Below are 22,265 nucleotides of genomic sequence, written 5' to 3'. Positions count from 1 at the left end.
TGCTTAAATTCCTGGACTTTCATTTATTTTAAAGAAGCCACCAAGTTTGCACATAACAATTCATGGCAGCTCATGTGGTGCAGTTCTGACTTACAGTGTTCACCCACTGCAACAAAAGAGCAACCTAACAGATTGAGAGCCTCAAATCTCATTGCACTGCACAGACATGGTCACTACTTGCTATGGGAAATTCAAACATGAAGGAATTAATAATTAATAGGATCAAAATATATTAACAAAACTGGTTAATGACCAACCAAACAAAACCCTTAAAGTCTTCTGGGAAGGAAAAACCCAAGACAATACTATTGCAGTCCCATGTATACTCAGTCCTGAATGGTTCCTTCACTGTCTGTTGTATTTGCCCCATAGCTATTGTAGCTTCTCCCCAAATACCTCTCTGAAATTCCAGCACAGCTGCCACATGTGTCTGTTCCACCATGACCACAGTAATTTGCTTTCAGTAGACGCTGGGTGGAAGAGATAGAGTCTCCCATTTCTCATTTCCTACCAGATTTTCCAGATCAACCTGAGCCATAAAGGTTGAGCATGGACCTTTGGGGTAAGATAAAGCTTCAGGCCCCAAGAGATGCGCTGACATGTCCACGCACATGGCAGAGGAGACTCCTGCTCCCCAACTTAGGTGGTCAGCCACATGCCAGGGCAATGGGAGCAAACAGTTATTTTTACCATTAAGTAAGAAGAACTTTGAATACGCAAGAAGGGTCAGACAGATTGCTTAAGGTAATAAGTCAATTCTTCCACTCCTCTTTATGCACATTAGTGGGTTAAGGGAGAAACGAGCACGGCCTTGGTCAGGGACAAGTGACTGGTACCAACCTGCATAAGGTGATCAAAACTGACTTAATCCAGCCAAAGAAACTGAAATTCGCTGCTGCTCCTACAGGGAAAAGGCACAAGAAGTCAGTACACTGTTAATTCCCTCATAATAGCATTATGCCATTGAATTTTTGCATACAATCTCAAACCAACACGCTTGTGCTTAGCCTTCAGTCCCCAAAGACTTCACGACGCTGGGAACACTCCTGCAGTCCTCCCACACCCTGTGGTTTTAAAGGATTGTTTAGAGAAATGAACCTGGATTTCCCACAGAGAACAGCTATCCTGTCCCAGACCCCAGCAAAGCCATGAGCAAAGCACAGACACCCACTGCAGCACCTTTTCCTCCCTGGGCTACAAAGATCCTTCCCATTGCAGGGATGGGGAGAAGGAGGAGCTGTTCAACTTGGCCTGGCCATGGTGGCTGTGGTCTCCTCATTCACCCCCTCTTGTCTGACCCCATGGAGAGCTGCCTTAGCTTATTAGACCAGCACTCATTTTTGCTGATTTCTCTGTAGAGTTATCTTCCTGCACTTTCTCACTGCAGGGGCAGGGAAATGTAGGAGCTGGCAGTAAGAGAACTAGAAGTTTGTGGTGAGGGACAGGGAGGGGAGCAAAGACCCAGCAGTGCCTGCCAGGTTTGCCTTAGGCTGCTGGGGAGGAAGAGAGAGAAGGGACATGTCAAAAATCCCAGAGCATTTCTGCTTCCAAGGTCTTAATCTAGTCCTTAATCCAGAGCATCTCTCAAGGCAGTGTGTCCCAAGCTTTCCAGATAGAAGAGTCATTCAGTCCTTTGGAGAACAAACTCACAGATCATAGGATGGCACGTGGCCACAAAACAATGTTCACTCACAGACAAATAAAAAGCAGGTCTAGCTTTGAGCATTCCTTTCAATCTTTCTCTTTGCCATGCATTGTTTTACTGTATGCATAGGAATGCACATGCAAAAGAAACCAAGAAAACCAGCTTCTGAAACAAATGGCAAATATTTCGAATGCAGAGAACAGAGATAGAACCTCGTGAAGATCCAAAGCCAAAGAAAACTCCAAAGCCTGACAATGTTATTTGTGTTTTGCTTAATGTAAGGAGGGCATAAATAAACTTTGGTAAGGCTTAGATGTATCTCAAAAGACACACATTCACAAGTACTATCCACCATCTCAGCTCTATTCTGCTATCCCATCAAAATGCATTGAAGTCACTTAGGAGTAGAAAGAGAAGAACTGTTGAGCAATGCTTTGATGGTTACTGAGTGAACAACTAGTTTTTGGTTTCTCATTACCTAGATTTCTAAAATCTAGTACCTCCTAACCCAATGTCCAGTGGAAGGTGTCCTTGCCCATCGCAGGGAGTTTGGAAGATGGCCTTTAAGGTCCCTTCCAAGCCAAATCATGCATTGATTCTGTGATAAACCTGAATAGCTATTTCTGCATTGCCCAAAAACATATGAACTCATTCTTTTTTTGACTTTTCTCATTTGGGCAAAAAAATTGCACATCCAGGCATGCAGGTACTTCTACAGGTGTGCTCCTACATATCTATGGATGCCCCTACTCATCTGTGTAGGCACAAGCACATGTGTACGTGCACACTGTGCATATCACCTCTCCCTTCAGACACAGACCAATACAAACCTCTCCTGCAGCTGTACCAAGGAGCTGTGGGCTCTCCTGAGCTGCTTTCTGAATGTGCCTCCCTGTTTAATTATGAACTTGTTTAAGCCGATCACAGACCTTTCTAATGCCCTCTGCCTAAAAGTACTTTCCCAGATTATGTTCCCAACATATTCAACCTGTTTAGTGCTGGAATCAAAAGGCCCTCTTGTTCCACAGTTCTGAATGCTGAGGTTTAATGAGAGACTTGCCATAACTCCCATTTTCCTTAAAAGCTTTCTCAGGTGGGTTTAGATTGATTTAATTAAGTTTATTAAAATGTATTTAAGGCAGATTTTGCTCATTCCTGTGATACATTTACAATCTAACATCCCTGTTAAGACTCTGTGTATGGTTTTGCCATTTAAATTACAATATACTAAAGCACTAAGTTCAAAACAATGTTCAAACTATCTAGAATCTAATCTAAAATTGAAGAGAAGTTCTCTGAAAACATAGTAAAACTAGGAACAGAACAAAACAAAACCTCACCACTCACTGTGTCACCTGCATATTAAACACAGAAGTCTCAATTCCTAATTAAACAAAATTAAAGCTTAATGAATTTTGAAGCTGATTTAGTAATATAGAAAAAAAAACACCCCAAAATACTCACCAAGGGGGAGTCCTGGGCTCACTTGGCCAATGTAGAAATACAGAATAACTGCTGCACCCAGGCTGACAAGGGTGTAGATCCACTGAATGACAAACATTATGATGAGGGACACGATGGCCTGTTGGCAAGACAGGGTTTAGGGTTATCCCAGCGTCCAGAAGACAACATGGTGATGGCAACCTGGCAGCCTTTTTTTTTTTGCAGAGCCTGGTGGCTCTGTTGCCCTCCTGCTCTGGCCCTGAGGAAGAGCTGGGGGTGCAGTGCCCAGGGAACACCACTCACCTTCAGACACAGCCTGTCACCGAGGCAATGGTTTGCTCCTCAATCTGCTAAGGTGAGGCCACATTGCAACTCTAACAGAAGCTCTTTAATAAGTGAGGCAGTGTTATGAAAGTATCAGTAAATGCTCTTCTATTTGCTGGTTTGGGTTTGGTTTTTTTCCACCCCAGAAATGCTGCATCTGCTTTGATGACATCTCTGCACCTCATCTCTCTCAGGCTCTTCTTGGGAGTACTCAGGAAGCAGGCCCTTGGAATTATACTGATGAGTGTTTTGGTTTAGGTGTCTCCCTCCTAACCATGTCCTGGGATGAGGACACAACAGAGGCTCTCCTTGCACAGGACCTGCCACACAGCCCATAGCCCAGGAGAGGAAAAACACCAGCTGCAGCCATACAGGTGGATGCGTGCTCTTGGGCATCAGTGGTGCAGCAGAACCCCTGGGGACCCATATCATCTCCTGCCTGCAAAACACCCCACGGTGTGTGGCCACATGCAGAGTATTTCCACCCAGTGTTATCTGAAAAGGTTTGGGTATGGCATAGCTGAAGTTTCTTGGTAATGAGGTTCCTGTATTACAGAGAGTCTCATTTGGTCTTTCTGCTAAAAGGAGGAACAGTACAGGTTTATCCACCTTCAGCAGCACAGGGGGAGCTTTCAGTGAGCTATTCTGAGACCTAGAAGCAGCGTGGATCTCAAGTTTCTGCTTGGGCTACTGCAAGAGGGGTACCCAGAGGCTCACCAGCTCAGGATGCAGATTTGGCTCAAGGGGCATATGAATGGGGCAGGGTCAGCTTCTTCATGGGTGAAGTCAGGAACAGCAAGAGGCCCCACGCAAAGAAAGAGCTGAATGAGTCCAGACTGACGTGACTGGTGAAGCTCGAAGGGAGAGTACAGAGGGGAAAGGAGCCAGGAGGAATAAATGCATCTGATTTTGGCTTCTGTGATTTTATTTTGCCTCACTGATCCCTTCTCAGCTCTGCTGCAACCTCCTCCCAAATCTGATTACTGATAGAAAGCAGTGACATCCAGCAGCAAAGTCCCCTGCAAAGGCAGAGACCTGCCCGCTCTGTCACAACACATGTGTGGGAGTCACAGTCCTTCCTGAGCCCAGAGACAGCATCAGGCTGCAACCCACCAAAATCTCATTGCCTCCACACTCATTCCCTCCCTGGCAGCAGCAGCAAATGCGAAAATCAGGTGTCAAACTCCATCTGAGGATTAAACTAAAAGGGTTTGGTGTGTTGCTGGAGAGGGTTTGTTACATTTTACACACAGCTATGAAGTCAGAGTCCACTCAGCATAGCCATGTGGGTCATTCATTATGTGTATCTGACCCTTTCCCTGTCATCTGCCCAATAATCCATCTTCCCAAGGTGAATTTAAACATCCTAAACTCCTCAGGGGCTCAAGACAGAAGCTATTGAAAAGTTATTTATGCTTTAAAGTAAGGTGCTGGAGGAATGCTCCACTTTCCTCCCACAAAACGTGGAATTTCACAGCCAGGCTGCTGTTACCAGGAGGTCAGCACTAACAAAACCCCACCCCAAGCTTGCAGAAACTGGCTCACAGATAAAAGCAACACAGCTTTGAAGCTGCTGTCTCACTCCATCCCAGGGCAAGAAAAAGCAGGTTGGAACACAGTGGAAAACAGGGCCACTGATTCTTTTTTCCCAGCCAACCATACCTCTCTAAAGTTCTAAGATGCCAGACTTTGAATTTGTACCTTTTTGGTTCAGGGTGGGGGGTTGTGGGTTTTTTGCTGTTGTTGTTGTTTTAATTAATATTAATATTTCCTTCTGTTTTCTACAATCACAAACCCAGTGCTCAAAATGAAGAAAATTACTTACACCAGCAAAGGAAACCCAGTGATTGCAGAATCTGGAGTAGAAAGATTCTGGTATTTGCTGAATTCCAAGCTCTGGATTTTGTTGCTTTATAGATGATTCTACAGCAAAGCAAAGAAAAGATAAAATAGAAGAGTCATTAAAAAGGAGCTATGATCTGATTTTTCTTTCTACCTTACACTCCCAGATTCCAGAAAAATCAGGCAGAAATTCTAGCTGACAGCTGGGTATGGCAGAGTTAAACCAAACCCCCTAAAATGGAAACTGGAAAAGAAGTGCAACAAAACAATGTTGCCACCTCTGATGCTGAGTCCATCTGAAGGCCACATCTGCCTATCTTGCCTCAGTTTCCCTCTTTGTGAAAAAAAACCCCTCATGGGGGTTTATGAAGCTTCATTGCCTAGTGCTGATAAAACACTACAGCAGCGAGATGACAAACTCCAAGCAAGCACACGCTGTCAGACAGTCACAATGCCAATGAAACAAACTCAGGCTCTTGCCTGTGGATGTTGAATTACAGGCTCCACCTGCAGCACAAGGACTGCTCCATTTTGATAGCCTGAGGTTTTGACTTATAGGGCTTCATCCCTCCTGGATGAAGTAAGCCCTAAGGTATACTCAAAACCTTGTTCTTGCACAGCATTAGGCATGCATGTCTAGAATAATGAGTACATAGTAAACAACTCTACACTAAATATACAGCTGCCTGCCTTTCTGTGATCAACCTTCTGTAGGAAATTGCACTGGAACTTCTCCTGTGATGCACTGTGCTGAGCTCTACTCTCACCTGGAATAAATGATATTACTGAAAGGAACTACTTGAAAGGAGGTTGTATAAAGGTGGGGGTTGGAAATGGCCTCAAGTTGCTCCAGGGAAGGTTTAGATTGGAGATGAGGAAGAACTTTTTCACTGAGAGGGTTGTTAGACACCGCCCCAGGCTGCCCAGGGAGGTGGTGGAGTCCCCATCCCTGGAGATATTTAAAAGCCAGTGCTGACGGCCATGGTTTACTGATAGACTTGGCAGTGTGGTTGGACCTGATGATCTTACAGGTCTTTTCCAACCAGAATGTTTCTATGATTCTCTGACACTGCTGTGAATCTCCCAGTGAGAGTCCCATATAAAGCTGGTTTCACGCCTGCCTTAAGGCAAGTGTGACAAACCACTCCCTGTGAGCGTGGAGATGCCCATCTGGTACAGCTCCTACCTTTCCCCTGCTGGCCACAGTGTGCTGGCACCTCACTGCACAGCTGCTCCTCGGGCTCCAGCAGCCCAGGTGTCAGCTGAGCATCTGCCATGGGCAATGGGCAGCGGCCCTGCCCAGCCAGGTCCTGCCGCCTGTCACCGAGGGGCTCCGCCGTCTCATCCCCGCAATACTGAGCGCTGTGATGGAGATCCAGGAGAAAGCTGTCTTCCAACATCTGCTTGGCTGGCTTCTTTGCCTTCTTTTGTTTGGCTTTTGGGGTTAAACCCTCAGCTCCTCCTTTCTGGTCAGCACTTGGCTCGCTACGAAAGGGTTTAAAAAGCTGGTCCATGTCTTTTGTGAATTCCAGCAAGGTGCCGTTTGATCTGCTTTGAATTACCCCATCTGATGCACAGCTGGAGGGCTTGTCGAGAATTAAAGGCTGGGAAGAGTGAGCTGGTCTGGCATTTTCCATCTGGGTCTCGCCAGGTTTCTGCTGGATGTTGGAGCTCAAGCAGACCGAGAAATAGGAATAGTCCACGGCAATGTATGTCAGCATGAAGGTGATGGTGACGATGGGAGCCAGAACGTTCACTTGCCCAATGAAGACGAAAGCCATGGTGATGAGACTTGTTAAGCAAATTGCAGCCACTGGAGTCTTGTTGGGCCCTTTCTAGTTCAGAAATACAACAAACTTACATTTGAATTTGTAAGCACACACCTGGCCGTGAGTATCCCCCCACTTGCTCTGTGCTTACCTGGGCAGTCTGCAGTACCCCCTTAGTCATGAAATACATGCATGGATGTGCAAGGAGAGGCTCACTGGCTTCACAGCTTAAAGAACAGGCTGGAAGCCAAAGGCTGCTCAGCTCCCACCTCACCTCTGAGCCTCACTCAAGCTTTGTCTTTGGAAAATTCATCCACTGCCACCCCATACCTCTGTGGTAACATACTGTCATTAAAGCAGCAATGAATCTGCAGAGAAACTTGTGGGGCTTATGGGGAGTCAACAAAAACTGTTAAGAGTGAAATATTCACCTCTAATTTCTCTCCAGGACTCTGCATCGCTGCCTGCCCAAAAGGCTCCTGCACCTGCTGCTAGAGAGGCTTCAACTGACACACACAGGCAAGGAAGCTCTGCCTGCACAGAGCAGTGCCACCTTCACATCAGCAGCTTCTGGCCCTGACCTGGCATGAGCCTGAGCTATATCCATGGTCTGATAAGCCTTTGCACTCCTTCCTTTCATCCACCCAAGCTGCGCCTGCCCAGCAGCAGGCAGAAAGCAGCAGGAAGGTGAGGCAGCCGAGTCAGCCCCAGGAAGGCAGCCAGGAGAATCACCATCTTCCTTTGGGGTGAAGGCAGGGAGAGGAAGAGAAAATGAGAGACAAAGCAAAGGGCATCAGGGGTGGAAAGGCTTGAGCCACCAGCTTATAAACTGTAATCCCAGTTGTAATGTGCCCTCCCTGAACAGGGCACTCTCTTGCCGTTTCAGCCTGTGCAGGATGCACAAAGACCTCACTGGAAAATATCTTACAAGATATCTTTTAAAATATCTTAGGCTTTCACATACTGCATGTGCCTCTTTAATAAACACACAGCTCAAATGGAAACTATTTCTATTTCCTCCACTCTTATTTATTAATAGAAAAGGGGATCAGTTCTGAACTGTATGCCTTTCCACAGCAACACAGAAATACATCTCAGGGACAAGGGAATGTGGCTCTCTGAAGCATCTTTGGTGTCAGAAAGACATATTGAGACGAGGCACAGATGAGACAATCTCAGGATGCCTCCTCTGCCTCGGGTTCAGCTCTGCAGAAAACACTTGTGTCCTTCCCATCAGTTGGGGTTATGGTGACCACACCACTTTCTTCAACCGTGGGAAAAAACAACTGATGTGGAACAGATATCTAAAGGCAGATTAAATCTATTAATTAGCTATAAACCAAACCTAGACCATTTTCAAGGCAGCAGACAGAAGGATTTCTCACTGCTTTTTGAGCCTCTCTCATCACAGCACTCTGCCTGGACAGAGCTGACAGAAAGACACAAAACTATCAGAGCAGAGAGGGAATCACCTTTGCAGTCAACATTGCTAAATCAGTAAGGATTTCACAACGGTTGCCAAGTGGAGAACAGCCCGTTCTGAGATCACTTGACAACTGCCTTCAGGAGCTGGAAGTTTTTGCTGTGATTATTGTTCCTGCTTCCCCCATAATTATTACTATTTATTGTTATTGCTATTGTTATGACTTCAGTTTTAGAAAATTATTTGAGAACCATAAAGCAAAGGACAGAAAATGATTACAGTTATAAAGCAGTCCCATATTTTTAAACATTTATTCATTTAAACATGAATGCCAATACTGTAAAGCATTTTTTTCTGGATTTACAAGGTGCTCTGAAGGAGCAAAACATTGTAAGGTTTTTCCAGCCTGTCAGCACAGTTATGTACTGCAGGTTATTGAGAGTGATAGAAATCTTTTCTCTTGGTTTAGAAAGAAGGGATAATCATAAAAAATAGTTTTCTCTGAATGTATAGCCCAAGAGCAGAGAGTCCTTTGCCACTGGTACTCTGAGTGATCTCTGTAGAACAGCTCATGTAAATGAGGATTGTTAGTGAGGACAAGGAAGAAGAGGCAAGAAGCCTCTTGGCATATTCAAAGCAAGGTTTTGTTTCAAAGCATATGTAAAGCTTAGCAGCCCCTAACTTAGCCTTTCAAATCCACTCTTTGTTTTTAATTGATAGTGTCCAAAAGATACTTTCTCTTACAAAGAAGTGTCCTCTTCTCCAGTGCAGGAAGCCTGAATCCACACACCATGACTAGTCATGTACTCAGCTATGAGGTTACTCAAGAGGATAGGAACAGATGAACGAAAACGTGCAGGAAAGAAGAAAATAAAGGGAAAAGGTAAAGCAGTGCAGCAGAGGGGACAGGCTGGGGAAGGACCATGGGCAGCTGGGCTCTTATTTTTTTTAATAAGACCATCCATTTGCTGGCTTTTCTGCCTATGCATAGGTTACCAGACTCCGAGCCTCCCCCTCTTTGCATTTCATACATCTCCCACTTCACCCTCCAAACACACAGAGATCTTAAATCACCAGTCTTCCTTCAGGTGAAGGTTTGAAAGCAATCTCTAAGCAAAGCTGACTAACCCCACGTCCAAGGAAAGCGAGCATGGGGATGACGTTCTCCTGGGCGAGGCACTGCAGGATCCGGGGTGCTCCGTACAGCCCCCCCATGCAGGAGGCCAGGGACGAGATGTACAGCCCTAGCAAAAACAAGAAACCCACCAAGGATACCTGGAGAAAGTGGAGAGAAGGCAAGGTCAATTACATTCTTCTTTAAAGACCCATGCACAGTCTTAGGTAAGCGTATTTTAAGGGATCACATATATTTTGTAACGTTGCTAAATGAGCAGAGTGAGCACTAGGAAAGCAGCAGTTTAACTAGTCCGTGGTATAAAGTGCAAGCAATTAATGCAGGAAAATTATCCCATAAAAGTAATTTAATACTGAACATCCTGTACTGACAGAGCCATTTGACGAGCTCATATCCAAGAAATTCTTTGTCACTCGGAGCAATTGCAGCAAAGCAGCAGCTATTAGGTTCCCCTTAAGTAACTGGAAGTGAGTTTATTTCAGGAGAGATCACTTATATACAAAGCACATCATACAGGAAAAGCTGCCCAGGCTTCCAACCATCCAAAACAGGAAGGCAAACCCCTGTTTCCCAGAGGGGAAAACCAATCCTGAAAGAAAAGCCACAGTAAAACCAAATCAAAATTGCCACTTAAACAAATGGCTTCTCAAAAAAATATGCTCTGAAGGATATAATACAATGACCTTATTTTCCTGTCTTCAATGAGAAAAGAATTTCCTTTGGCCAACATGAAACTTAAAAAAATATGTATCTTTAAAGCCACAGTGCTAACAAGGCTGAGTTTATTACTGGTTTCTAGCAAGGACCCTTTCAAACGGGGAGCATCTCTTGCAGGCATGGAGGGAAAGGGGAGCAGCTCATGATCTGTGGCACAGAAGCAAGGACTGGGGCAAGGCATGGAGGGCAACATCATCACAAAGGCCAGGCAGGGAGAAGTATCCCAAATTTTGGTTCAGATCTGTCCTGCCCATAGTCCAGAGAAGCAAGCTGCTGGAGGTGCTCACTGACACCTGTGGCAGAGGACAGCACTGAATGCAGGTAGCCCCTGTCCTGCGTGTCCTCCACTCCCATCCCTTCTCTTGTGGACAACGAGGTTTAAAAGAACACAGGTCCTCCCAGCTTCTGCTCTTGCTGAAGTTGGGTGGCACGTGCTTTATCAGACACAATGACAAAAAAGGTACATAGCCAAAGATTATTTAAGCTACATTTGCCTTTTCCTCATCTGTGAAATCCCCATGCAGCAAAAAGGAGGTTGGGTAAAAAGCTCTAAAATGCTCGCTGCTTGTGGAAGGTCTGTAAGGTCCATAGCATGGTCCAGACTGCTGGCTTGAGAGCTGGGCAGAGAGGAACCTCATGAGGTTCAACAAGGACAAGTGCAGAGTCCTGCATCTGGGAAGGAACAATCCCATGCACCAGTACAGGCTGGGGGTCAAACTGCTGGAGAGCAGCTCTGCAGAGAGAGACTTGGGAGTGCTGGTTGATAATAAACTAAACATGAGCCAGCAATGTGCCCTCGTGGCCAAGAAGGCCAATGGCATCCTGGGATGCATCAAGAAGAGTGTGGCCAGCAGGTCAAGGGATGTTCTTCTCCCTCTCTGCTCTGCCCTGGTGAGGCCTCATCTGGAGTCCTGTGTCCAGCTCTGGGCTCCCCAGCTCAAGAGGGACAGAGAACTGCTGGAGAGAGTCCAGCACAGGGCCACCAAGATGATCAAGGGACTGGAGCATCTTCCTTATAAGGAAAGGCTGCAGGAACTGGGGCTGTTTAGTCTCGAGAAGAGGAGACTGAGGGGAGTTCTTATTAATGTTTATAAATATCTAAAGGGTGGGTTTCAGGATGTTGGGACATCCCTTTTTCTATAGTAGCTAGCAACAGGACAAGGGGTAATGGGATGAAGCTGGAACACAAAATGTTCCATTTAAACATAAAAAAAGAACTATTTTACAGTTGAGGTGAGGGAGCCCTGGCACAGGCTGCCCAGGGAGAGTGTGGAGTCTCCTTCCTTAGAGGTTTCCAAATCTGCCTGGATGTGTTCCTGTGTGACCTGATCTAGGTGAACCTGCTTCTACAGGGGGGTTGGACTAGATGATCTCTAAAGGTCCCTTCCAACCCCTACCATTCCACAATTCTATGAAAATCCACTTAGCCTTGTGAATTTTATCTTGTGGGACACAAAGAAACTCAAAAGACAAGCAGGTACCAGCTTCCCTTAGACCAATGGACAGACTTGATGGGGAATCTCCTCTTCCTTCTCCTCTAACCCTGCCTTACTTTTAATAAATACTTGAAAGAATCAATCAGTCGTGCCAGAAATGGCAGCTGCCAAAAATGTTTGCATTTAAATGTACTACTTGACATTCAACTCAGGGTTGGACAGGACGTGTCCTTTTCACTGAGGTTGATGAAAGGGTTTGCTGGGGGTTTTGAGCACAGAGAGGGTGAATATTTTGTAAGAAATTGGCACTTTGAGCTCATTACAAGTGAAATTATTCAATCTCATTTTCATGTTGTAAAAGCCAAACAAGTATTGTAAAGGAACAAAAGCAGTCAAGCACTGGCTCACCTGTGAGTGACAGAAAGGGAATGTTTGCATGTTGAGTGTGTAATGATCTGTCCCTACTCCCCCTCTCCAAAGTCATTAAAATCTAAAGCAGCTTGTAATAACTCAAAGCAGCAACATGAATATATGGATTGCACCATTGTTTTGTACCATACCAGGCAAAAGAAATCTGAATTTGTTGGATTTTCTTGTGGTGTTGTGTTTTTTTGAGATACATTTAACATTATTACATACATTCACATTCTTTACTGGGAGATTCTTCATTTTCCCTCCAGAAGGTTTTGAAAACACAGCTTTAATAATCTCTTTCTCTTCATCTGATTCATTTAAAGCTGGTTGTTTTAGTTACTGCACTTTTTAAGCCCATCACACTGACAAACAAAGACATTGCCTGAAAGAAAGCAGGCTTGTTCTTCTTGAAATAGAATCGATTTTATACCTTAGCAGGAAGTGGCAGGAGCCCCACCAATAACTTGGAGTTAATTTGAGGGGCTGGAGAAGTTTAAGGCTACAATTACTTAAGAGATAAAATGAAACCAGAGTTTCAAATGGATGTTTTAGATTAAAAACACACCACAAATCACAAAAAAATAGTAAAGATCTCAACTTTAAATTAATGACAGAAAATAGTGTAAATATGATGAACCCACAACTTTACATAATACTCAGTAACAGTAAACTCTATCCCATTTAAAGCAAGACAGTGACACACACCAAAAGCCTTTGCTCCTTTTTTAAAGGCCTGCAGTGGTCAGGCTCATTGCCCATAACACCACAAACCTCCCTCACGTATACACACCCATGTGGAATGTCTCGAGTTTACTAATCCTATTGCTCTCCCTGCAATTACAGCCTGCTAGATATGGAAATGTAAGCTCTGCTTGACTTAGTAAAGATAAGCAGTGGGGTTCTTTAGAGATTTCAATTTGCTCTGAGCTTTCAGCACTGAGAAAGGATATGCTGAACAAAATACAGCATTTATCATTAGACCACATTAGCAGTGTTTAGCTCTTAAAGCTATTGCCAAGGTTCAGCATTACTGGATGTGCTGGTGAATGCAAAGCTATTCAAATCAATTGTACACTGGGATTTGCACTAGGGAAATCCCCCTGAATTTCAATGAGGGATGGGTACCCAAATTCCTTAGGCTTTTGGAAAATTCAGGCATTCATTAAAGCAACCCAAAAGCACCATTCTATAAAACCACATTGGATTATTCACACCAGTTACCTTCTCTGCTATCATGAAGTCATAGCGGAGTGACTGTCGGGTACAAATGGCTCCCAGCAAAAAAACAAACACCATGTACAGAAACCACCTGCAAATGATAAAAACAAACTATTTTGTTCCAGCAAGACAAGACCACAGAGAATTCTGCCCATTAGCAGAGCCAGAAGGCCAAGTACCTGCAAGTTCAATCTTCAATCACTCTGCATAGGCTGTTCTTGCGTGATTTAGGCTCAGGACTAAATTTAACACTGGTCTACATTACTTACCACTATGATGTACCAGGGACAACTGCAGCATGACCATATGGTACCCCTGAGGGGAGCCACTCATGACACGTGCATGGAAGGAATAACCCCGTTGTGGGGACAGGCTTTTTAGCAGGGTCTGTTGCAATAGGACAGGGGGCAATGTTTTTAAACTAAAAGATGGTAGATTCAGACCCTATTTTAGTCTAAAACCATTAGAAATAAGGAGAAATCTTTTACAGTGAGGGTGGTGAAATGCTGGCACAGGTTGCCCAGAGAGGTGGTAGATGCCCCGTCCCTGGAAACATTCAAGGTCAGGTTGGACAGGGCTCTGAGCAACTTGATGTAGTTGAAGATGTCCCTGCTCATTGCAGCGAGGTTGGACCAGATGACCTTTTAAGGTCCCTTCCAACCCTATTCTATACCTGCCAGTAGAGATGTGAATGACCACAGTCCATCCATCTGTGATACTTCTCTGTCCTGCAGAATCCCTTCACTTAAATGAGCACTGATTTCAGCACAAATCCCTCTAAATTATGAAGATCCTTCATTTCTATCTGAACCTTGACAAGCAATTAAAAGTAGTAATCTCAAAAGCAATTTAGGTGGCAATGAAAGCACGCAGGAAAACCTACTGAGCTTTTATTTCATATGGAACTGTATTTTACTCCTGAAAAGTAACATTTGCCAGGGGAGAGCACTGCTTGGGGATGCAGGGCTCCTGCACTCCCCTGGCCTTGCAGGTGAGTGTGTCATCTCACCTGGCTTGGCCCCATTTTCCCAATAACAAAAATGATACGGATTTTTATGGTTTCTATTCATACAACACAACCACTCCAGCACCAACACACAGTCCACCTGGCTGAGGATGGACTGACAACATCTGCACTAATGAACCTCTTCTCTAACCCATCCAGAGGAGGTGGTGGTAACAGATGATAATTTGAATGAGAGTCAGACTTTAATTTTCCAGATGGCTGAGTAATAAAAGGTTGATGGGAATATGAAACGAATTGGTCACATCCAGGGCAGTCTCCAAAGAGTAAATTCTCCCCAGTCTCTGACTTACGAGGTGCCAATAGCAGCCAGAGAGCCCAGGGGGATGTTGGCAGCAGGCTTCTGGAGATCTCCACTCATATTGAATCCAGCCATCACACCTGTATTTTGCAGACATAAACACAATTTAGAGTTAATCTAAGTTATAGGACATATAATACACATAATAATATGTCACATCATTTCATTGATCAGTTAATTGCTTGCTTCAGAATAGTAGCTATATAATTTTATTGCCCTTACACACACACAAATCCTGGCTGCCATTAACTGCTTGGTAAGAATTGAATCTGTTCATGTCTTTAACAGAAGCAGGCCACCAGTAACACATCTACAAAGAACCCCTTGTCCAGTTTGAACAATGCTGGGGGGTGGGGAAGGCAGAAATCTGAACAAACCCTGTCTTATCTTAATGCAAACCTCACGGAATACAGTGTTGTCCAATTGTTGAGAAGAAAAATGCTCCTGTTCATCACAGCAGCACATTCAACCAGTGGCACTGCCCCCCTGATCAGACTCATTATGGGTCCCTGCATTCATGGGGGACAACCACGGTCACAAAACGGCCTGTCCTGTCCATCTTGAGTGACGATCACATGCGCATTTAGCACAGGGAACAACAGTGCTCACAGCACGTAGGTGGCACCTTCCAGCCAAGGGATCTGCTTTGGAAGTAGGCATTATCTCTACTTTGCAGACAGGAAAACAGAAGCACTGAGAGGGCAAGTGATTGTCTCAGTGACTCACAGAAAATATATGGGAGGATTAAGAATAAAGTACCGAACTGTTATTTTAGGCCAGAGTACAAAGTATCTGTGCTCTGCACAAAGCCTCCTTGTCTAGAGGTTTTCAAAACCTGTCTGGACATGTTCTTGTGCACCCTGATCAAGGTGAAGCTGCTTTAGCAGGGAGTTGGACTGGATCATCTCTGGAGGTCCCTTCCAGTCCTGACTATTCCGTGATTCTGTGTTGTACAAACAGGCATAGCCATCAGCCTAAAACATTGCCATCTAAAGACACAAGAAAGGGAAACAGGACAGAGCAAAGGGTTACAGTCTCCACTTTGACGTTAGGAACCCAAAGTTATGAGGTTTTGCCCACAGTTGAAGGAGGAATCATACCAGACTTGGCAAGAAAACACACTTCTATTGTTACATTACACCCAAACTTTTCCCAGAAGCCTTCAGATATCTGCCATAAATTTAAAAAACCAAAATCAATAAAAATATGTACATTTAGAATCTTGAAGAGAACCTGGACAACTGGAAGACGGGACAGCAGAGCCTCTTCAAGACACTAACTTCTGCCCATCACTGTCCCACCCCTTGGATGTCAGACTACCCTCTTCCTGAGGAGGTGTGGGCCAAGTGCCAGCCAGCAGTGCTCACGGGATGGCCCTGGCGTGCCCCTGGGAGCTGGGGTGAGATCAACACACAACAACGAGGAGGAGGCTGCCAACACCTCAGCACCCGCGGCCTCTGCCAGGCCCCGCAGCAGGGGACCGGCCGCGCCTCGCTCTGCCTCTCGCCTGACAAGGCCGGCAGCCATTCCTCACTTCCAGAAGGCACAAGAATGACAAAGTCAGTCCCTGAGGCTGCAAATCTGACTGCCTGCAGCTCTAAATCAGCAACAAGCTATTTCACTTTAAAGCTCAAATATTAACTGCTTCCTGGGAAGGTTTTCTCCCAAGTTAGAGTGGGCAGAAGCTGTGGGACAAATCCCAGGGTAAAGGGGACAAATCCAGCTCAGTCAGATGGACTTGTTCTAGAGAACATCTGATGAGGAGCAGATAAGGGAACTGGGGTTGTTTAGACTGGAAAAGAGAAGGCTGTGGGGAGACGTGATCACACTCCATAACTACCTGAAAGGAGGCTGTAGTAAGGTGAGGGTCAGTCTCTTCTCCACAGTAATGAATGATAAGACAAGACAAAATGCACTCAAGTTGTTCCAGGGGAGGATTAGATTGGACACTAGGAAGAACTTTTTCTCTGAGAGGGTTGTTAGCCCCTGTCCCAGGCTGCCCAGGGAGCTGCTGGAGATATTGAAAAGCCGTGTACCTGAGGTGCTCAGGGACATGGGTTAGTGATGGGCTTGGCAGTGTGAGGGGAGTGGTTGGATCGCATGATCTTAAAGGTCTTTTCCACACCAAATGATTCCATGATTCTATGTCTTCCCTAGAGATCTTAATTGGTCACTGCTGGACTGACAACAGACAGCAACACTTGGTTTGCTCATTGAGGAACAGGGCCTCATCTCCCTTCTCTGTCAAGGCTTTGCTGTGTGTCTTCATACCCTCCTCTCCCATCTGCTCCATAGGAACCCTAACACTTCCTCACTGTGCTGCCGTGAGGATAGCACGTTAATGAGCACAAGGCACTCATATGTTGCCAAACACATCAGCTAAGCATCCAGGGCTTGCTTTATTTTTCATCATTACTATTTTTTCCTTGATCATCTTTTTTTTTTCGGCACCCTTGATCATTCCACTCGACAGCTATCCTTTTCTGTCCTCCTCTCCACCACAGAGACAGAGCCCCAACAGCTGCTCCCGGGTCCCCACAGGCTCCTGGCATTCCTCAGCTCCAGGAAGAGCTGTCTTCCAGATTCAGACCAGATTTGAATCCTTGACACCATACTGAAAACATTACAAATCAAAACGAATTCTTCATTTTCTCCTGGAAGACAATTCTGTGGATGTACTTCTGAAGAGCACTGCTAAAAGCCTGTCAACTGATGTGCTTTTCCCCAGATAAAGGTTCCAAATGCTGTTCCAGCACTGCTCCTTTTAAACAGCTACGCAGTGGGTTTAGCTGGAGGTGAGAGAAGCTAGGAAAGCAGAAGTCCATGGAAATGGTCACATGCATCACGCTAAATGAAGTCTCTGTGAAGCACTCTTGGTGAGATGCTACTTTGTACTTCAGGGGCAAAGCAGAAAGCTGAGAATACTCTGATTTTTTTCTTTCAAGGGGAGTAAACTCTTGTCAGAAGGACAGCTGTTAATCTCATGTGCCTCTTGGCCAAGTTTCCCAAACATCTCTAAATCTTCCAGTTTGAGCTTGACTCACCTCTTCCTCATCCAAACTCCTGTCTCAGCAAAGCACTGGGGAAACACCAAAATGGCATTTTCTGTACTGACTATGAAAAAAGTTGAAGACGTGAGTCACCAGCACAGCGATGACTGCACAGCCCAGGCTGCCTCACTGCCTCCCTCCCACAGACCCAAGTGTACTCAGGAGCAGCCAGGAGGTGACCTGCCAGAGCCCACATAAACAGGATCTTGAAATCAACGGCTGACCTCCTGCCTGGCAGCGACCTGGGGTCAGACTCAGGCCCGTGCACACCATTAGCTTCTGTCAAGACACCCAGGAGGTCACCAGAGTCTCATGGCTTCCACTTCCAAAGGTCGAGGTCACCACAGAGGCAATCAGCACAGATATTCTCAACCACTCAGGCCAAAATCACCTCCTTTGTGCTGCAAATCTATGCCTTTGACCTGACCAGTACAAAACCAGTACAATCTAGCAGTGTAGATATATAGGCAATGCCAAAGCCACCTCTCCATCACCACCCAAAAAGGAATTTTTCAGGTAGGATGATAGCTGCCAAAGAGCAGTACTGAGAAGGTCTTTTGCTAGCAGCAGACTAACCACCCCACTTTTCAATGAAAGGACAACCTGATTCATTTCAAAAATCCCCTAAACAACCTCCACCATCCATAGCCTCGGTCACCCCCTACCAGAGAACTGGTCTCACTTGTGAGTAGCCACCAACAGCCTTTCTAGGGACTCCAGCTACTCAACAGAAAAAAAACCCTACACTTGCACATAAAGTTCAATGACACAGAAAAGTTGGGACATTCCTTCCTTCACATACAGGCTTGTCCCTAGGGAAACAGTCAATCCCTTCTGAACTCAAGAAATTGTATCTGCAGATTGTCCACGGAGAAAATTATCCACCTCTCTGTTCCAATGAGATAGGAGGCTGGATTTTCCACACTGGCTATTATCTCAGAGAGCAGCAGATAATGACAAAGCTGCTGGACAAGGAAGCATGAAAACATGGTCAACTCAGCCAGGAAATTATGGCTGAGACAGTCTGTACGTCGCTGCTATTCCCAGCATAATCCTGTCCTGGGCATCATCCAGGCAGCAGATATGTGCACAAGGGGACCACCTACATTGTACGTTAGACCATCAGCTCCACCGGCACAAGCTATGGTTCATAGCTGTAGATATGACTGCTTACAAACTCTCATTGCATTTTCCAGGAAATTTACTATAAAATAGAAAAGGTTTCTTTTTTTCCTCTTCACCCAAGAGATGAAGAATGGAAAATCTTAGATAAGAATCGTAGCTAATTCTTTTAAAGGGCCAAATTCTCCACTGATGCAAGCTGGCACCTCTCCACACACTTCAATGGAGTTGTGCCAGTTTACATCATCTGATAACTTAGCCCAAAACTCCTAAATCTATTTGCTGTCATTTTGCAAGTGCCAAATGTGGTTTATTTCAGAGCTGGTTTCAGTATGATGATACTTTCCACTAACACCGCTTCAAACGTCGTCTTACTTTCTTGTATCACGTGACAACACACATCTTTCATTAGACAGAAAACCTCAGGGACTGAGTAGAAAAACATTCCCTGCACAACAGAAAGGATGTTTAACTTCATTTTTAAAATGCATGGCTGCTGCTAGGAGCTGAATGTGGGCAGGCAGCTCTCCGGATTCCTTCCTGTGCGAAGCCCTGGTTAGATGGGTAGCTAGGTGTTTGCTGTAGCACAGCATGTCAGCAAAACGTGTGCATTGAGGAGGGATGCACAAACGTGCAGGAAAGCATCTCCACGTCCAGAATCACCACAGGGGCATGCTGACATCTTCTGTAGTGAGTAAATTGCTTTTTTGATTGAAGCTGGCAAGTCTGAGTCTTCCATGCCCATGCACTCCCACAGGTCACACAGGAAGGTGTTCAGGTGGGTCTTGAAGAGAAGGAGACTCCACACCCTCCCTGGGCAGTCTGTGCCAGGGCTCCCTCACCTCAACAGTAAAATAGTTTTTCCTTATGTTTAAATGGAACTTTCTGTGTTCCAGCTTCATCCCATTACCCCTTGTCCTGTCACTAGATACAGCAGAAAAAAAGTGTTGTCGCAACCTCCTGACACCCACCATTTACATATTTGTAAATATTCATGAGATCCCCACTCAGTCTCCTCTTCTCCAGACTAAACAGCCCCAGTTCCCACAGCCTTTCCTCATAAGGAAGGTGCTCCAGCCCTTGATCATCTTGGTGGTCCCGTGCTGGACTCTCTCCAGCAGTTCTCTGTCCCTCTTGAGCTGAGGAGCCCAGAACTGGACACAGGACTCCAGATGAGGCCTCACCAGGGCAGAGTAGAGGCGGAGCAGAACCTCCCTCCACCTGCTGCCCACACTCTTCCTGATGCATCCCAGGATGCCTTTGGCTTTCTTGGCCACGAGGGCACATTGCTGGACCCATCACTCAAGCATAAAACCAGGATAACCACTCACATTGCTGGAGTTATACCAATCAAATACAGAGAATCAGAGAATAACAACCTGACCTGGAGCAAAAACAATCCAAGGAGGACGCTCACAGAAAGTAGTGTGTTGCTACTGGTCTGTGAAAGGCTGGCTCAAGCATCCCATCCCCTCCAGACAAAGAATGCACCTGGTTGCTTCTCCTGCCAGTTTGGTCCTGACAAAGATCTCCCTGCAGGTCCTCCTCCCCTTTCCCAAAGTGGTTGCTTCTCTTTGCTTTTACAGCTACCAGCCTGTTTTTCTGACATTTCCAATTCCCTGCTATTTCTGATGGAAACAGGCAACTTAAAACTACTTTTCAGTGCACTCCAGTGCACGAAACTTAGACTGGTTACATTCAGATAACCAGGGCAGGGAGAGAGGAAAGAGCTTATCCTGAAGAGATCAAAATAGTTTCACTTCAAAGAGGGACATTTCATCTCAGAAAGGTCCAAACATCTTGTTTCACAATTTCCTAAACACTTTGTTATCAAAACAGCATCTTAGACTGTAAACCAGCATATGCTAAAAATTAAAATGAGTAAACACAACATTTCATAATTAAAGATAAACAGAATGTTGCTTTGGGTCAAAGAAATGTTTCAAACTGGCTCAAAGTAACCCCTAAAACTAAACAACACATTGCTTCACTGAAACTCTCCCTGAATTTCTGTTGCATCTTAACGCAAATGATTTTGCTTCCAGTGCTTTGGCCGGGTGATTGTGGGGGTTCCAGGAGATGGGTACCACTGGGAGAGGGTGTTGGGCAGGAGGACAGGTTGGAGGTGACAGGCTGGGAGTGATGATCCTGTATCCGTGCCACTCTTTTCCATGCAGAGGTGCTGGGCATTGACACTATTGCTCACTTGCCACCTGCATCACGCTGCCCGTCCTGCGTCAGCAGGCTCCGGCAATCCTATTGCATCTCTCCAACCTATTCATGCTGCTGCCAAACCACCCCTGAATGTCATCTCCAATCTCACAGACCGTACGTCCTGCTGCTGGGCTGGGGCTGCTGCCAGTCAGCACCTGCAATGCAGTGGGAAGCAGCTCTGCTCCAGCACTTGAGGTCCCTTCTGCAGCTCCAGCATCGCACCTCCAACATGGGCGAAGTGTGTGGAAGAGCCAGGCAGGATGTAGGGGAACCAGTCCCCACTCATTGCCCCAGCCCTAGGAGATGTGAACTTTATTCCCATCACTTCTAAAGTTGCACTGGGCTTCCCATTTTTAATCTGCAGTGGAGAAGTTTGGACTCTCATCCTAAAAATGTCTTCAGCAGATCCATGTAGAGCACTGAACACAACCCAATGTTTTATGAGGCTCCTGATTACCTACAAACAGCAGTAAGAGGAGCAATAGAGATGTTACACAGTTACACTGGCACTGCTACTAGGAAGGGAGTCATTTAAATCCTGTAACTAACCAAGCAATTAAAAAGAGCATGTGACAAAAGCTGTGCAGCAACCAAAGGACTTACCACCATCCCAAACTGTACTTTCAGGGACAGTTTAACATTATGACTGTTAACTAATGAAGCAACAGGCAGCCAGGGCTTTAAATAAATTATATCTATTAGCTTTGGCACCCTTCCTAGCAGCCAAAAGCATTAGCAGTGATGAAGAACTATTTAATATGGCTAATGATGATAATTTTCTGCACGGCTTTGCCATAGTTATTCCTTCTTCTGTAACTAAAGAGCTGCAAAAAAAACCCTGCTTTTCTGCATAATAGGCAAGGCTCCTGAGGAAAGTCTCTTCCTTTGGCTGTGGGACTCACTCGGGCCAGACAGCCAAGCATTCAGGCAAGTGAGTTTTCCAGGAGGAAGTCTACACAGAGGCAATAGGCAGCCTGATTAAGCTGAGGGGAGACTTGCAAAGGAAATTCTGAAGCCCTGCACTAGGTGCACCTGACAAAGCAGCTTCTGCTACCAAACCATTTCTCCGCTCTCATCCATTTCAGACCCCTTTCTCTTGTCTCCCCACACCACAGCAATTCTGCAAACAACTTCCAGCAAGTTGCTTAGAGCTAATCCTCTGAAAATTCACTCTGTAATCCAAGGATT

The 22,265-nt window shown here is 45.4% G+C and overlaps 1 protein-coding gene across 2 annotated transcripts in view; it reads right to left on the bottom strand.

Annotated features, from left to right (window-relative positions):
• SLC12A8 (solute carrier family 12 member 8) overlaps nt 1-22,265 on the bottom strand; it is a 62,925-nt gene that overhangs the window by 3,827 nt on the left and 36,833 nt on the right. For both annotated transcript variants that reach the window (XM_062004758.1, XM_062004757.1), the window contains exons 7-13: nt 14,684-14,771; nt 13,370-13,457; nt 9,575-9,721; nt 6,441-7,089; nt 5,238-5,335; nt 3,110-3,227; nt 841-901 (exon numbers count right to left, since the gene is read on the bottom strand). In XM_062004758.1, the coding sequence (XP_061860742.1) occupies nt 841-901; nt 3,110-3,227; nt 5,238-5,335; nt 6,441-7,089; nt 9,575-9,721; nt 13,370-13,457; nt 14,684-14,771 (1,249 nt within the window). The remainder of the gene's footprint in view (nt 1-840; nt 902-3,109; nt 3,228-5,237; nt 5,336-6,440; nt 7,090-9,574; nt 9,722-13,369; nt 13,458-14,683; nt 14,772-22,265) is intronic.

This window comes from Colius striatus, chromosome 11 (genome assembly GCF_028858725.1).
Source record: "Colius striatus isolate bColStr4 chromosome 11, bColStr4.1.hap1, whole genome shotgun sequence".
NCBI classification, from domain to species: domain Eukaryota; kingdom Metazoa; phylum Chordata; class Aves; order Coliiformes; family Coliidae; genus Colius; species Colius striatus.
This window is presented reverse-complemented; position numbering and strand designations above follow the sequence as displayed.